Raw genomic sequence first — 18,520 nt, forward strand, 5'->3', positions numbered from 1 at the left:
TTGGGTGGGTTATTTTTTGCGTGGGGGAAAGAAGAAGGAGATACTATGTTGCTGAAAATCACTGAAAATGCTGAGGTTTATTTTTCTCCAGTAGATGGAATTAGGGCTGTTGAGGTTTCTGAGAAGTTTAGAGTTTGAATAAGTATGGATTGTGGGGATGGAAGTTGACAGAAATATGGAAATGAAGAGGCTCAGAACACATATTCAGAGAAAGAGAAATAGGAAGACACAAAGAAAAGAAGGTGCCTTAGGTAGTCAGCACCTGCAAATATGACTCTATGTGACACTGTTTTGGAACATTGCCCTAGTGCACCTCATTTTCAAACTGTGTTAAATTTAGATTTCAGTACTTGCGGGAGAGATATTCTGTCCATTTCCATTTCCTTCATACCGCAGCAAGAAATGCTTGGCATAAATGTTAAGCTGAAGTCCTGTGTACTTTGTGGCCATTAAAGATCCCAAAGCACTTCTCAAAGAAAAAGAAAGGAAATATTCTCACATGTTCTTCTCAGATTCCTAGCCCACGACAGTTACAAGCCCTCCAGGACAGACAAGCATCTGTACTCAAATAAACACTGAGTATTTATATCATTTATAAATCAGAAAATGTTGGTGTTCATCAAATCTAATTTCCTTTAGAGATAGCATCAGGTTTTTTATTAAAATCATGCTTACATATGCACATACTCTATAAAGGTTGAGACCAATGTGACATCTTAGGGACAAAGCTAAGTAACAATCAAAAATGCCAGCATAAGTAGATGGTTGGGAAATCACCATTACATACAATGATATCTGGAGTATAGATATTTCTCTAATCTCTATGTGAGATTAAGCCACATTTCAAGTGGCATCTTTGAAGATGTCAAATTTCCTAGGAAATGATGTATCTTAGTGGATAAAGGATTTTTACCTTTGGTCTGAACTACAGATGTGACTGATTAAAATGAGTTTGATATTCTCCTCCATGACATTGTCCCGCAGAACCTCCTTGCTTGACTCACGTGCCGTACCTCGTGAGCCTCAGAACCATTTAAAGCAAAAAGGCCCCATCCTGCTCAGTTCCAGAATTCCAGAACTAGAATATAACGCCCCCTACTTACATCCTTTTGTACTGTTATGAACAAAAGAATGGCCATACTGGGTCAGACCGTTTTTCCATATGCAACAGGGTGCTGGGAAAAGGGTTGCTGATTCAACCCTGTCAAGGTTCTTTCCCAACTCTGAACTCTAGGGTACAGATGTGGGGACCTGCATGAAAGACCTCCTAAACTTATTCTTACCAGCTTAGATTAAAACTTCCCCACAGTACAAACTTTGCCTTGTCCTTGAATAGTATGCTGCTACCACCAAGCCTTTTAAACAAAGAACAGCGAAAGAGACCACTTGGAGATGTCTTCCCCAAAAATATCCCCTCCAAGACCTACACCCCCTTTCCTGGGGAAGGTTTGATAATAATCCTCACCAATTGGTACAGGTGAACACAGACCCAAACCCTTGGATCTTAAGAACAATGAAAAATCAATCAGGTTCTTAAAAGAAGAATTATAATTAAAGAAAAGGTAAAAGAATCACCTCTGTAAAATCAGGATGGTAAACACTTTACAGGTAATCAGATTCAAAACATAGAGAATCCCTCCAGGTAAAACCTTAAGTTACAAAAAGACACAAAAACAGCAATACACATTCCCTCCAGCACAGCTTATTTTACAAGCCATTAAACAAAAGAAAATCTGACACATTTTCTAGCTAGATTACTTACTAACTTTACAGGGGTTATAAGGCTGCATTCCTGATCTGTTCCCGGCAAAAGCATCACACAGTCAGACCAAACCCTTTATTCCCTCCTCTCCAGATCTGAAAGACTCTTGTCCCCTCATTGGCCATTTTGGGTCAGGTTCCAGCAGGGTTACCTTAGCTTCTAAACCCTTTACAGGTGAAAGGATTTTTGCCTCTTGCCAGGAGGTATTTTATAGCACTGTATACAGAAAGGTGGTTACCCTTCCCTTTATGTTTATGATATGCCACCCAAATGACAGATAGGGTGAAACACTTGTTGTGACTTCTTCCTGGAGATCTAGGAGAAAACAGAGTTAATAAGACACATGCATCTTTAAATATACAACTAACTGTATGAAGACTAACAATATTTTCCACATCTTAAGGAAAAGACTAACAATATTTTCCACATTCTGGGAAACTTTCACGGGAGAGTGAATCAGCCATTTGCTTAGAAGCTCCTGAAATGTGCTGTATGTCGAAATCAAAATATTGGAGACTCCACCAAATACGTTTTTTGTTATTTCCCTTGGCAGTATGAAGCCACTGTAGTGCAGCATGGTCTGTTTGCAGGTGGAAACGCCATCCCCAAATGTATAGGCATAGCTTTTCCAGAGCGTAGACAATGGCATAACATTCCTTTTCACTGATTGAACAGTGGCTTTCCCTCTCAGACAGCTTCTTGCTGAGAAACACGACAGGATGGAATTCTTGATTCGGTCCTTCCTGCATTTAGACTGCTCCCACACCACGCTTGGACGCATCTATGGTTACTAGGAACGGTTTGTCAAAGTCTGGGGCCCTTAGCACAGGGTCAGACATGAGTGTTGCTTTAAGCTGGTTAAAGGCCTTCTGACACTCTTTGGTCCACTGAACGGCATTTGGCTGTTTCTTGTTGGTTAGGTCTGTCAGTGGAGCGGCAATTTGCTGTATTGAGGTACAAATCACCTGTAATATCCGGCCAAGACTAAGAAGGATTGAACCTGTTTCTTTGACTTTGGGACAGGCCACTTTTGGATAGCATCCACTTTGGCCTGTAAGGGATTGATAGTTCCTTGACCCACCTGGTGTCCAAGGTAAATTACTCTGTTTAGCCTATTTGACACTTCTTAGCCTTAACAGTCAGTCCTGCCTTCCTGATGCACTCAAAGACTTTTTGTAGATGTTCCAGTTCTTCTGCCCAGGAATCCGAAAATATGGACACATCGTCAAGGTAGGCGACTGCATATTCTCCTAATTCCGCTAGGAGACCATCTACAAGTCTTTGGAAGGTGGCGGGTGCATTTCGCAGCCCGAAAGGGAGCCCATTAAATTCATACAGCCCGACATGTGTGATGAAGGCTGACCTATCCTTAGCGGATTCATCTTGCGATACTTGCCAGTACCTCTTGGTTAAGTCCAAGGTAGAGATAAACTGGGTCTGTCCCAGTTTCTCCAGTAGTTCATCTGTGCGTGGCATTGGATAGTTGTCTGGGCGAGTTACAGCATTTAGCTTATGGTAGTCCACGCAAAAATGTATCTCCCCATCTGGTTTGGAAACTAGAACCACTGGAGATGCCTGTGCACTGCCGGAGGGGTGGATTACACCCATCTGTAGCATATCTTGAATCTCCTTTTCTATAGCAGTTTTAGCTTGAGGAGACACCCGGTAAGGTTGGACCCTAATTGGGTGAGCATTACCTGTGTCAATGGAGTGGTATGCCCGTTCAGTCAGCCTGGGGTGGCTGAGAACGTCGGCATGTACCTAGCGCACAGCTCCTTGATCTGCTGTCTCTGCATACGCCCAAGAGTCATGGAGAGGTTCACCTCTTCCACACCACCATCACTTTTCCCTTCGCAGTAGACACCTTCAGGCCACTCAGTGTTATCTTCTCCCTGGGCTGTAAACTGACAAACCTTTAATTCTCTGGAAGAAAAGGGCTTTAGAGAATTAATATGGTACACCTTAGGCTTTCAGTTGGAGGTGGGGAATGCTATGAGATAATTGACAGCTGCCAGGTGCTCTTGGACCGTGAATGGCCCTTCCCACGATGCTTCCATTTTAATGGGCCTGGAGCTCCTTTAAGACCATGACCTGGTCCCCTACTTTGAAGGGCCGCTCTCTGGCATGTTTATCATACCAGGCTTTTTGGTCTTTTTGAGCATCTTTTAGGTTTTCTTTAGCAAGGGCTAAAGAGTTTCAGAGGGTGTTTTGTAGGTTGGTTACAAAGTCCAGAATGTTAGTTCCTGGAGAAGGTGTAAACCCCTCCCATTGCTGCTTCAGCAACTGTAATGGCCCCTTAACCTCGCGGCCATATACAAGTTCAAATGGTGAAAACCCTAAACTGGGATGTGGTACAGCTCTGTAGGCAAAGACCAACTACTGTAACACTAAGTCCCAATCGTTGCAGTGCTCATTTACGAATTTACGTATCATGGCCCCCAAAGTTTCATTAAACTTCTCCACCAGGCCATTTGTTTGATGGTGATAAGGGGTGGCAACCAAGTGATTTACCTCATGAACTTCCCAAAGGCTTTCCATAGTTCCTGCCAGGAAATTAGTTCCTGCATCTGTAAGGATGTTGGAGGGACACCCTACTCTGGCAAAAATGTCTTTGTTCTAATGGTGAACATGGAGAAAAGATGGATTTCTGAACATCCATGTACAACGGTCAGATCCTTTGTTTTAAGATGTGTGGGCAATGGGCATTCACCACACAGCTGTTGAGATTGTTTAGAATTCACAGCTCAAGCAGGAAGGAGAGGACCCTCAATCTTTAATAGCAATACCTAGTTCTTACATAGCATTTTTCCACAGTAGATCTCTAAGTGCTCTAAAAGGAAGTCAGTATCATTCTCTCTATTTTACAGATAGGGAAACAGAGGTGAAGTGACTTGCCCAAGGTCACTCAGCAGGTCAATGGCAGAATTTGGTAAAGAACTCAGAACTCCTTAGTTCCAGTCCAGTGATCTATCCACTAGGTTATAAAAATTGACTACTAGAATGTCAAATACTACTTTTGATATTTTACTTGAAGAAAACAAAGTATTTGTACACTTCTCTCAGTAGGTGGGCTGTAGATCCATAACTCTTAGATTCACTCTTTAAGGCCAGAAGAGACCATTGTGATCATCTTGTCTGACCTCCTACATATCACAGGCCACAGAGCCTCACCCACTCATCCTGTAATATGCCCATAACCTCTGGCTGAGTTACTGAAGTCCTCAAATCTTGATTTAAAGATTTCAAGTTACAAAGAATCCACCATTTACTCGAGTTCAAACCAATAAGTGACCTGTGTCCCATGCTGCAGAGGAAAGTGAAAGACCCCAAGGGGATTGGCCAATCTACCCTGGGGAAGATTCCTTCCCAACTCCAAATATGATCAGTTAGGCCCTGAGCCAAGGGGAGAGACCCACCCTCCAGACACCTGTAAAAGGATTCTCTATAGAAACTCAGAGCTCTCCCATCAAGTATCCTACCTCCAGCCATTGACCATATTGCTAATAGCAGTCATGGATGGGCCATATACCATTGTAGGCAACCTCATCATACCAGCCCCTCCATCAGCTTATCAAGCTCAGTCTGAATGAACAGTTTGGTCAGAAAGTGTGTGCTGGTAGCTCAGGACAGTGTTTAGCACTGAGGGAGAGAGGAAGAATTGTCATAGAAGGCTCCTCCATTTGATTAGGACCAGCCAGGAAGCAGGAATGAGGGAGGTAAGCGCTTGGCAGTACATAATGATCTAAACACCCACTTGTAGTTTAATGGAGCAGCAGCATATTATGCTTTTGCCCCCTAATGGCTAGATTCTGCAAAAATATGCATTCTGTTGCAATTGTACTTTAGCTCATGTAGTAGAACTGCTGCTTTTGCATGAAAGGTCCTCACTCCAAGTCTCTGCAGCAATGGATTCGTCAAACACTATGAAATGCAATCGCTGGATTAAAAGCAGTGATTTCGTGTGCTACAGCCATATCATCTCAAACAGTGATCTTGTCATGGCTCAAAACCCATCTTAATCTTGCTTAGGTCATTACTTGGACGAACCTCTAAAGAAACCTAGGTGCTATAAGGAACAGTGTTGGTCATTCTTTAAAATGGTTCTCTTCCCTTAGTCAAAATTGAAATAGCTCCCCACCACATAAAACTACAGCCCTGAGGACTGGTGGTAATTAAAGAGTCTACTGCACTTTTCACAAGAATAGTGGCGTTAGCTCTTGTATTCTGGCTAAACTCCAAATATATTCGATCTAAATGTCCCTTTTAATTAAATTGGATATGTTAGTGCTAACTTCCTCTCTTAACCTGTTGTATAGTTTGTTGTTGTATATATCTAAACAGTTGTTGCATTTCATCTAGAGAGGTTCTTATATTTTGAGCCATTGTTTCCTTGCAGCATCATTAATGTAATTTTAAGCTAGGATTTATTGACAGTCACATATATTTGGGGTAGGGGATGGTCACATGCTTGGAGTACAATTTCAGCCTGGGGCATCCTTAGACCTCTAAGAGAAATGGATCAACACACAGGAGAGTAGCAAATACATGGCTGGGGCCACATCTTTGTATGTGGATGAACTGAAAAAGCAGACATAAAATGGGATGGCGCTGATGGCATCCATATGGATCTCACATTAACAATCTGCAGTTTGATATTAATGAACTCATTTAGGCCTTAATCTCCAAAGATATTTCCTGATAGGTCACAGCCCAAGAGGAAGTCAAGGGGTACCAATGACCACCTTCTGGATTCTGGGTTTCTCTGGGGTTTGAACAACCTTCAATGTAAACTGGAGCAGCCTTGGGACTATTCTAATTTATGGCCACCTCCTCAAGGCTGGCTATGGGCTGCCCAGCACCACAGTATTCCCCAAAGTGCTTAACACTATAGCCATTCCCTTTCAAATCCCCAAATCTACCTGTACCAAACCCCTCGCTGCAGGGTTTGTGAGGCCCCCGTACAGGCCAGAGTAGGTGACAGAATCATCCCACTATGTGTCCACAGCTCCCACTAGTGTAATTTTGGCACCACTGGTCTTCAGTGTGACATCTTTTCTCTCGGGCTTCCTCAGCTTCATTACGGTTTTGATTTATGCAATGAGAATAGGTACTGAGTTAACGCATCTCAAAGACTAAGATAGGATACTGAACGCCAAATATTTGCACACTGAAAAGTGGACTCAAAGCAGCCAATTCCCGCTGGGTGAGAGAAACATTAATAGTATGAAGCTCTGTGGCCTCCTCTACCAGATCTGCTGTCACATATGCTTACACCACCATTTCCTGAACTGGAAATTTGCTTCCTGGTTTAAGGAGAGGGGCTGGGTGTGTCAGGAGATGGACGGAAATTGAAAAGGGTGTGGTATAGTGAGGCTCTGCTCCCCCTGATTCTTGGTTGGTGTTAAGACCCTGAGGACATTATGCCAGAGTGTAAGTTAAAGCTGCCTGGAGACAGGCAGCTGAGAACAAGGGAGCCACAACCAGCTCTCTGTCTGCCCACAGTCCACCCCAAACCATCCTCAAATGCCCCTCCCATCACCAGAGATTCTAGGATGCTCTTTAATGTCCACGCCATCATGGCCTCCCCCCGTGGAAAGCTGGCAGAGTAGGAACACTTTCACATAGTCTGATCTCCCATCTGCAGGCAATGGAAATAAATCAGCTGGTAGCAAACAGATCTCCTACTAATGCTGGACCAGTAGACTCAGATGGTACCATCCTTCCCTCATTATGGACAGGTTAGAGAGAGAGAGAGAGAGTGCACATGCAGAATGGCCTCCACTGTTCAAGTCTGCCCCAAACCTCAGCAATACCTAAAGATCCATTACAGCAGCAAAGAGAATGGGGTTCTGAGGCTTTGTCCTTAACCTAATTTTGTCCTGTAGGTGCACCACAGTTGTGCCAGCCCTGGAGAGATGATGTGTATGGTAAGCTTGTATTAAAGGGGTTAAATGCAAGATTTCTGAATACATACATTTTACCCCATACGTCTAAGCCGGCAATACAAGTTACAGCTTTTCATTCTCTCTGGGTCTTGCAGCACTGCCTTCTCAGTGCACTAGTAAAAATAAAAACAATGCATTTTCCAAATGACAACAGCTTTTGCTAAGATATGCATCCCATCATGAGAAATGCAAAGCAGACAACAGAGCTGTCTGAAGATTTTGATGAGCATCTGAACAGCATTTTAGATGGGGAGGGTGAGGAAGTGATGAAATTTGTAGACAGGAACAATTGGCAGTTTGGAACCGTTGATAATTGAAGTGAAGCAGATTTTATTCCCCATTTTGTCTAGTGTGTTTTACTAAAATGTGTATGTCAAATTTATAGGGCTTATGAAAAGTTCAACAGCTTCTTTCAGTCAAATCTGATGTAGTCATCAGAATCAGTGAGTGTTCCCACAGCCATTGCCTTCATGTAAATTAGTTCTGCATCATGCCAAATAAACATTCACTGTTCTCATCAGAAGCTAAGAGCAAAGTGTTATTTGTTTGTATTGACATTATCCGTACCACATCAGGTGGCCTGCTAGCTGGTGAAAAACATTAATCTTTCACCTTCATTATTTAGAAATGGAGTGAGATTGTAGCTCACTGTGAAAAGACTGCAAGTCATGTATTTATAGAGTGCAAAGAATTCTAGTCAGTGGAGGTGTTGAATTTCTACATATGTTTTATATCTAATTCTCACGAGAAAGAGCTGGCCATATGATACGGTGAATAGAATGTTTTCTTCTTCTTCTCTCCAAATGTAGAGTTCTCCCTCCACCCTCCTGAAGTCACAACTACCCAATGCCCACAATGTGCAAAATTCTGTCTAGCACCAGTGAAAAGTTTAGGGTCTGCGGTCTCACAAAACATCAAAGCTTTATAACACTTTAAAGTCAAAACATTTCTAAAACTAGAAAAGCCATTGCAGGTCATTTATATAGGGGGGTTAGGTATGTTAGTGTTACTCTCTCGCAGGTGTTTATACAGTTTCATTTATAGGTGGGATTTTTGTGACTGTGAAGTCACAACTATGACTGTGAAGTCAATGAGAGTTGACTTGCGTAGGATAAGAGTTAGGCCAATACTTCTGGAAACCTCACACTAACAAAGACACTTGGTTTTATAGGTGGAAGGGTACAAAAAAAAGTAATCCTACTGAACATCTTATAAACACTTTACAATATCTGTAAAAATGGATTTTATGGAAAATATATGGCACATTTATAATGCTTATCCAGTGAAGTGCAAAATGAAAGGGTTTTTTTGGTCATTTGTTAGACATGACCTACCCAACTCACTCTTGACTTTGCTACTGGTGAATAATGCAACCATTCCAAAATCATGCTAATAAGTCCTCTAGATCATACCATACCTCACTGTTCTTGTACACATATTGTATGCTTTGTGTGCTAGTAGAGACATTTAAGGTAGCATATGGGGAAAATACTGGATGATAAGTAAGGGTTTAGTGAAGTGAGTTCGTAAGCCACACTGCCTAAGAAGTCTCTGTTATTTTTGACATTTCTGCCATCTTGTTTGTATTTTGCTTTGGTTAATATCTTCCTGCAAGTATTTATTCACTGATGTTATAAATTGTTTGGGACATATTTGCATAGATTGGCTTCTTTTGGGATCAAGCTGATACCCATAGGGTTACATGGAGGGTAAGATAAGAGCTGATTGCAACTCCATTAGGATTTTATTTGGTTTGACCTTTAATGAAATAACAAGGCTTTGAAAATCCTCAGCATAGGTATAGGGAGTTCATGCCCCCATTAAGAGAAGATGAGCTAGCCTTACTAAATTATTTAAAGAGGAAAAAAACGTGTGGGGATATATTAGCCTTTTTTGAGCTCTATTACCAGTCCTTCCTGTTTCTTGGCTCAGAATAAATAAAAGATAGAGAGAAAATTCAATGTTGGCTGGATATTATGGGAAACAGTATTAAATCTCTCCCCCCAATAACCCATTATTAGACATTGCTATATCAGACCACATTTCCTGCATTGTGGTGGTTAAACCTACTAACGTGATTTCTGTTGATATTGACAGGATATTTATCATTTAAGTAGGAATGCTTCATTATGAAAATATCCCAATATTAGAACTGGAATAAATCAGTGGTGTGATTTTCCCTATAGGTTTTTAATAGTTTCAAATATGTTAATCTTCACCTAACTTCAAAATAAATATGATTTATCTAACTAAATAGTAATGTTGTTTGATTTTATGGAAAGTTACCTGATACAGGATAGTCAGCCCAATGGATGTACACAATGCTATGGGCACTGGATAGTACAGAGTACTGAGGAGTTGAAAAATCCTGCAGAAAGGATTTGTGGACTGTTAACATAGAACAACTTGAATTTTATGTGGTCTTCTGTGCTTATGAAAACATATTCCATCTTTAATACAGCTATTTCGTAGGATCATATTAGTTAAAAAACAGAAATGGCCTATTAGAATCCATCCTCCCGCAAGACCTTAGAACACAAAAGAAGATTCAACTAAACCCAAACCTTTGTAAGTAGTTAAGGAACCCAAATAATCTTAACGTTGTCTCAAATATGAAGTCCCTGAGAAAAAGAACCCACTCTCTGACTACCCTGTCTAGCAATAATAAGAAGTTTAACGGCATCACTGACCACACAAAACAAAACCCCTTATTTCTGATCAGTGTTGGTTGTACTAGTCCCAGCTGCCCTTAACAGCCATGAAGAGCTCTCTGAGGAAGACATACTTGTAATACAAGCTTGTGATTGAATAAATAGCAAACTGAAGGCAATCATTCATCACTCTTGATTAGATAGAATTCCATGTGTTGCCAATTATCCAGATGTTATTAGGCACAGACCCTAGTTTATCTACCTGTATAAATCTCCTATGTCCGCATCAAGAAATTATGCAATTCCTACAAGAAGGACAAAGGTTTGTATGATAACAAAGCATCTCACTGAGTAAGATATGTACATATGAACCAGTGCTCTGTGGTGCACATTTTTGATGCTCTAGACACAAGGTGTTTTCCCCAAAATTTATGTTCTTTATGCCTTTTAAAAAAATTGTAATCCAAGAATAACTCATCCTATAAAGCAGATATAAAAGAAACAAGAAATTGAGATAGGAGGCTAAGAGGACAGACATTTCAACTTCATTACTTTAAAATATTGGTTTTCTTTTGGGCATAACTTTAGAGCCAAATGTCAATTTCTTCTTGTGTTTTTGTTTTTTTAAATAACTGCAACATTTTTCTAAGCTTTTAATCTTTAATTTGTTGTTATATACTCAACTTTAATTCCATTTTAATGAAAACTTTGTCTGTGAGTATTACTATATGTAATTAGATTCTTAGCATGAAATATCTGTTTATAATCAGACATTAGAGATGGTAAAGACCTATGAGATCACCCAATACATCTTCCTGCCAATGCAGTATTCTTCCATACAACAAATGTATTATGATTTTGCCCAAATTATTTTTTAAAATGTCCAGTGATAGGACTTTTTTCATTTCTCTCAGGAAACTACTCTGCAGCTTAATATGTATCACTGCCAGGAAGATTTTGTTCGTCAACCTAAATTTCTTTCTTAATTTCATCCCATACTCTTGTTATATCTCCCTATGTAATACTAAATAATACTCGTCCCTTTTTGGTATTTAAACCCTTCCACTATTTGTAGACCATTATCATGTCTCTCCTGTCATCTCATATACAAGCTAAACATATTTTAGCTCTTTTGATCTCTCCTCATAATTGACTGTTTCAAGACCCCGAATTATTTTTAATGCTGTTCTCTGAACTCCCTCCAATTTGCTGATATCTTATTTGTCATGTGGTGCCCAAGAGAAACTTCAGGTTTTTTTGTTATCGTTTACCAGAAACAGGGTCTATTATCTCCCTACTACATTACATAATTCCTTTTTGCACACTTTTGTGCAACCATATCTCAAACTCTAGACTAATTTGCTTTCTTCCAGTCTACACCACCTGTTCTCATTGTTGCTTCCCTGGTTCATTCCCCCTGGGAATTGCATGTATAAAAATACAGTGTCCTTAGTTGGCATATTTAAAAGTTCAATCTCATTTTATCATCTTCCAGGCTCTTTAGGTCCCTCTGTATTATTTCCCTAACCCTAATGGTGTTCATTAGAACATAAGAACCGCCATACTGGGTCAGACCAAAGGTCCATCTAGCCCAGTATTCTGTCCTCTGACAGTGGACAGTGCCAGGTACCCCAGAGGGAATGAACAGAACAAGTAATCATCAAGTGATCCATCCACTGTTGCCCATTCCAAGCTTCTGGCAAATAGAGACTAGGGACACCATCCCTGCCCATCCTGGCTAATAGCCATTGATGGACCTATCCTCCATGAACTTATCTACTTCTTTTTAGAATCCTGTTATAGTCTTGGCCTTCACAACATCCTCTGGCAAGGAGTTCCTCATATTGACTGTCTGCTATGTGAAAAAAATACTTCCTTTTGTTTGTTTTAAACCTGCTGCCTATTAATTTCATTTGACGACCCCTAGTTCTTGTGTTATGAGAAGGAGTAAATAACACTTCCTTATTTACTTTCTCCACACCAGACATGATTTTATAGATATTTATCATATCCCCTCTTAGTCATCTCTTATCTAAGCTGAAAAGTCCCGGTCTTATTAATCTCTACTCATATGGCAGCTGTTCCAGACCCCTAATAATTTTTGTTGCCCTTTTCTGAACCTTTTCCAATTCCAATATATCTTTTTAGAGATGGGGTGACCACATCTGCATGTAGTATTCAAGATGTGGGCATACCACGGATTTATTATCTATCCCTTTCTTAATGATTCCCAATGTTCTGTTTGCTTTTTTGACTGCCACTGCACATTGAGTGGATGTTTTAAGAAAACTAACTCCAAGATCCAACTCCAAGATCTTTCTTGAGTGGTAACAGCTAATTTAGACCCCATCATTTTATATGTATAGTTAGGATTATGTTTTCCAATGAACATTGTTTTGCATTTATCAACATTGAATTTCTTCTGCCATTTTGTTGCCCAATCACCCAGTTTGGTGAGATCCTTTTGTAGCTCTTCACAGTCTGCTTGGGACTCAACTATCTTAAGTAATTTTGTATCAGCTGCAAATTTTGCCACCTCACTGTTTACTGCTTTTTCCAGATCATTTATGAATATGTTGAATAGGACTCGTCCCAGAACAGACCCCTAGGGGACACCATTATTTACCTCTCTCAATTCTAAAAACTAATAATTTATTCCTATCCTTTGCTTCCTGTCTTTTAACCAGTTACCAATCCACGAAAGCACCTTCCCTCTTATCCCATGACAGCTTACTTTGTTTAAGAGCCTTTGGTGAGGAACCTTGTCAAAGGCTTTCTGAAAATCTAAGTAGACTATATTCACTGGATACTCCTTGTCCACATGCATGTTGACCCCCCTCAAAGAATTCTAGTAGATTGGTGAGGCATGATTTCCCTTTACAAAAACCGTGTTGGCTCTTCCCCAACAAATTATGTTAATCTATGTGTCTGACAATGTTCTTCTTTACTATAATTTCAATCAGTTTGCCCAGTACTGAAATCAGGCTTACCACCCTGTAATTGCCAGGATCACCTCTGGAGCCCTTTTTAAAAATTGGTGTCACATTAGCTATCCTCCAGTCATTTGGTATAGAAGCTGATTAAATTATAGGTTACATACCACAGTTAGTAGTTCTGCAATTTCACATTTGAGTTCCTTCAGACCTCTTGGGTGAATACCATCTGGTGAATACCAACTGTTGGGTGAATTACCCATCCTAATTCAGTATAATTTCAGAAGTCATTAGCTTGCTGTTTACTATATAATAAATGAAGGCTTTATATAAGACCACTCCCTACAATGAGACCAGACACACCTCATTAATATCCCCTCTCCACATATTAATACAATGTTGTCTATCATTTCCCATTTTTTTCAGTATTTTTGTTCCACTGGTCAGTGTACCTGAACTGCTCCCAGTGCAGCTAGTGGGAGCAGGAGCAGGGGATATGTGTTTCTCCAAGCACATTTGAGTTAATTTTTCAATGCAGAGTTTGAGAGAGATGTTATCATATTCTATATTTTAAAAATATATTTTATATCTACTCTGTTTCTGTAATCCACATTTCTCTAACCCTCCTCTTCTCCCCCCAACTCCCCACATCAACAATCATCAAGTTTTCTGGCAAGAATTATCATTTGCAAATCCAGGATAATTCAATGCCTAATTTTCAGAGGTGCTGAGCTCATCGAGCTCTTATTGACTTCTATTGTAGTTGTGGATTCTCCCTGAGAAATCAGGTCTTTGAATGAATATGAAAAGAAAAAAAAATTACTAGCCATCTATATTTTTTTCTAGACATAGAAGTTAGGATTCAGTTACATAACTGCCAGGATCACATTTCTTCCCTTCTAAATGAATATTACATTGGTTACTCTTTAGTCTTCTGATTCCTTTCCCAGTTGATTTTTCAAAAGTAAGTTATCAGGGTTTCAGTCAGTCTTTTTGTTAATTCGCCTAGTACCTTAGAATTAATTATTCAGACTGGCTAATTTGTATATGTTCCTCGTCAACAGTAATTCCAATAGGTATTTCCTCCTAACCAAGTGGCAAAATATTTCTTTTTTTTTTCTAGTTTAAGACAGATTTTAAAAAGAGCAGATGAAAGTAGCCCCAGAACACTACCCAGGCTCCAAGCAGGAGCTATGGTTCAGATTGTTCTGAAACATCCTGGGGTTTCTAGTGGACGCCAAGTCATGCAACTCAGTTCTAGGTGGAGAAGGCCACAGAAACCAACAAGACTGGCAGATCAAAAACACTATGCCTTCAATGCAGCAAAATAGGACAATCAGTCACAAAGTTCTGCAGCAACTCCAAAGACAAGTCACAACTCAAAGTCCCACAGGAAAATGAAAGAGCAGGATTTTGGTTTCTTCCAGCATGGCACAGCTGTAAAATAAGATTGCAGGTTGACAGGTTATTAAGAAAGATGCTGATGTAGAAAAATGTCATCTTACCTTGGCTTTGAAAGCAAGACTAAGTTTCATAGAAATTATGCTTCATTAATATCCAATCACACCAGGAATTTACTTATGTACAAAATGCTTTATCAGGTGCTTAGGTTTTGCACATGTAACTCTAAATAAGCAGATTGGTTCCAAATTGAGCATGTTAGCCAGATGCATCAGTTGCACATACAAAATCTGTTCTCCTAGATTAAGAATTATTGTAACATCTGGGTCTGTTTAAGCCACAGTTAAAAAAATGAAATGCAGAAAATAACACTGGGATTGATCAATGAAATGGATGATGTAGGACTAGGCTGAATTAAATCTAAAAGGTATTGGAATATTTTTCTTCCTTATAAGTATGGTTCAATATGCTGTTAGTAAAGTAACAGCAATAGAGAAAGTGATTAAATGCTGCAACCACTGAACACAATTGTTCATTGAATTTGATGATGGTGATTCCACCCCTTTCTCAGACCATTGCAAGTGCTACCAGCATAAATAGCCCATGCTGTTTTCATAAGCATGGCCAATTGTTCTCATCCCATCCCAATCCCAGTGAAGTCAGTAGCAGTTTTGTCATGGTCTCAGAGGGAACAGTGTTAGGTCCACTGTGTGGGACATAAAATGTTTAATTTAAGTCTGGATCCTGTAATCACATATGCACATGAGTAGTGTTATTGGACTCATATTCATCAAGTTAATGACATACATTAGGGTTTGCAGGCTAGAGTCCCAAGGCCTGCAAACATTTATGCATGTGCTTAACTATAAACAAAAGATTAATCCGATTGACTTCAGCAGAACAAATTCACTTGCTTAAAATTAATCACACGCATAAGTGTTTGTAGGATTGGTACCTTAAACCAGTGGTTTTCAAAACCAGTCCACCACTTGTTCAGGGAAAGCCCCTGGTGCACCAGACCAGTTTGTTTACCTGCCACATCCGCAGGTTCGCCGATCATGGGTCCCACTGGCTGCGGTTTGCTGCTCCAGGCCAATGTGGACTATGGGAAGGGCAGCTAGCACGTCCCTTGGCCCGCGTCGCTTCCCGCAGCCCCCATTGGCCTGGAGTGGCGAACCGCGGCCAGTGGGACCCACGATCGGCCGAACATGCAGACGCGGCAGGTAAACAAACCGGTCTGGCATACCAGGGGCTTTCCCTGAACAAGCGGCAGACTGGCTTTGAGAACCCCTGCCTTAAACTATAGCCTCCTGGGTCCAAGGACCTGAAATCAATAGAAAACTCCCACTGATTTCAAAGGACTATGAGTCAGATCCTGAGTCATCTTCTCTGGTTCATGCAAAGATATTTCACCAAACATAACTTACATAGGCACCAAAGAGGGGAAGATAAATGAAACTGCCATCTCATGGTTGTCTCCAGTATATTTCAGCATTGATCGCAAATTAAAACATGTAGCAGACACACTTTATTAAACAAGACACTTCTGAAAGCATATTGCCATATTTTACCTATGAGAAAGACAAGGTGGGTGACTTTTTACTAGACCAACTTCTGTTTGAGAGTGAAATAAGTGTTGGAACTCCACAGAGCTCATCTTCAAGTCACTGTGAAGCTTGAAAGTTTGTCTCTTTCACTACCATTCGTTAGTCTAATAAAAGATATTACCTCATCCACCTTTTGTCTCTCATATCCTGGGACCAACAACACTGCAAACAGCACATAAACTTTATCAGTGTTTCTTTCTAATAAATTTTATGTAACAACTTACTTTGAACACTGACACCCACATTTTCAAAAATGGTTGGCCTACATCAGACCATTGTAGTCCTGTTGTATACAACTATACACCATGCCTTTTTACAATTAAAATGAGGACTGGCAAAGCTGGCTGAAAATCAATAATATATTTCATCCTTATATATAGAATTTTCTCGGAGGGCATATGCATTTTTAATGAAAGCAAATGTTCCCCAAGGAATACTTCATCTCAGTCATGAACTTTAATTTAACTCTTCTCCAATTGAAGTTCTTGAGTTTTAGCTCAAATTGGATTACTCTGGGATATGTCAAATACCGCTTTTATTCATCACTTCAGTCAGCAGTGAGGAAAAGTCTGGTATTCTACTGCTTGCCTTTACAGTACATATATTTTCTTCCTATAAATCACACACAATGAGTGAGAGCCTTAGCAAATGGGATGCTACTTTACATTTACTCTCACGGGTTCATAAGAGAGTAGAGGGAGCGTGAAAATCACAAGATGTGTGAAGTCCGCAGTCCTCCAATATTTACATTCTATTAAATTCACCGACAATCAGTTTTATCCTTATTGTCTACTTTTCGCAAATGACTGTGTCCATTCTACCCTGCCTACTATTCAAGCAATGGCAGCTAGGTGTGCAGCTGTTGTTGTCTGATAATGAAAAAGAAAAAAGGAATTAGTAGCTCAGGGCACGGCATCGGAAAAATTATTATTCTGTTATGATTGCAAACAGTACCATCAGATGAGAAATTAGACTAGAAATTAATTTGTATTCAAGGGAAATGGTTTTGGAACAAATTATCAGATTGTCTGTGAACTGCTCTGTTTACAAGAACATCTCCTTCTTCTATTAAGTTCTTCCTAGAACAAAAACACACAGAGCTCGATTCTCTGCTGTGCCAGAGCTTTGCTTGGCACAGAAGGGCCCAAAGCAAGTGACAGGGAGACAGTTACAGCTCCCTGATTCCCACAGACCTGACAAAAGTCAGGGCTGCTTATGGGCCACTTTAATTTGATATATTGATACGGGGTCCATGATGGGCTCTACACCAGTGGAGGATAGATGTAGTGCAGTAGAGTTATATCACACCCACTTCTCACCACTGTCTCCCCCCAACATAACCCCCTTCTGCCCCTGACATGCCAACTAAGCCAGGAACGAGGGTACTGATAGGCACCCAGTCTGGAGTCAGTACACTCATGCCTTCAAGGAGTTCACCTCCAGCAGGGGAGTTCACTCCAGACCAATTGCTGCCCGTTTCTGGCATTTTTGTGCCTCCAGATGGTGCAAAGTGACAATATCTGATTAGAGAATCCAGCGTTTTGATGCTGTTTCGCATCCCTTCTTTCTTTTCCCCTACAAGTCTCTCTAGTACTTTCAGGTGATTTGTGGTAGTGATCAGTGGTCATTGAAGCTGGGTAGCATGTTATAAGTTTGTAGGTATCAAGGGCTTAAAATGATATGAACTTTAGTAGAACTAAATCTTTCATTATTTCCCATTTCCCCTTTACTTTGAAATAAATAAATCATTGTTTACAGAGAGAGAGAGGGAAAAAAAAAACAAAATATGTCAAGCTAGCCTGGATGCCAGTATGATATATGTATGGTCATTGCACATTTGCATCTACTTTTTTCATATGCAGGTACTTCATAGATCGGAAGAGTGATGCAGACAGCTACTTTACAATAGATGGATCTGAAGGAACCATTGCAACTAATGAAATACTGGACAGAGAAAGCACCGCACAGTACAATTTCTCTATAATTGCAAGTAAAGTTAGTAAGTATGGCATGAATTGAATTAAGATGCTAAAGTAGTGTCTCTCAGAATACAATGATCAAAAATTATATGTTTATTAGAATGAAATGATTTAAGGATGCATACCATGTATCGGTTTGGCAAGGCTAAGTATCGTATTCAAATACTCACATATAATCAGGTTTGATCCTGTACTCCTTATGTAAGCACAGTTCCCACTGAATTCAATGGAAATTCTGTTAT

At 40.1% G+C, this 18,520-nt stretch overlaps 1 protein-coding gene across 1 annotated transcript in view; it reads left to right on the forward strand.

Moving 5' to 3' along the window:
- Positions 1–18,520, forward strand: part of CDH12 (cadherin 12) — a 206,578-nt gene that overhangs the window by 169,461 nt on the left and 18,597 nt on the right. Inside the window, exon 7 of the mRNA XM_073329466.1 lies at positions 18,162–18,298. Within this exon, the coding sequence (XP_073185567.1) occupies positions 18,162–18,298 (137 nt within the window). The remainder of the gene's footprint in view (positions 1–18,161; positions 18,299–18,520) is intronic.

This window comes from Lepidochelys kempii, chromosome 2 (assembly GCF_965140265.1).
Source record: "Lepidochelys kempii isolate rLepKem1 chromosome 2, rLepKem1.hap2, whole genome shotgun sequence".
Classification (NCBI taxonomy): domain Eukaryota; kingdom Metazoa; phylum Chordata; order Testudines; family Cheloniidae; genus Lepidochelys; species Lepidochelys kempii.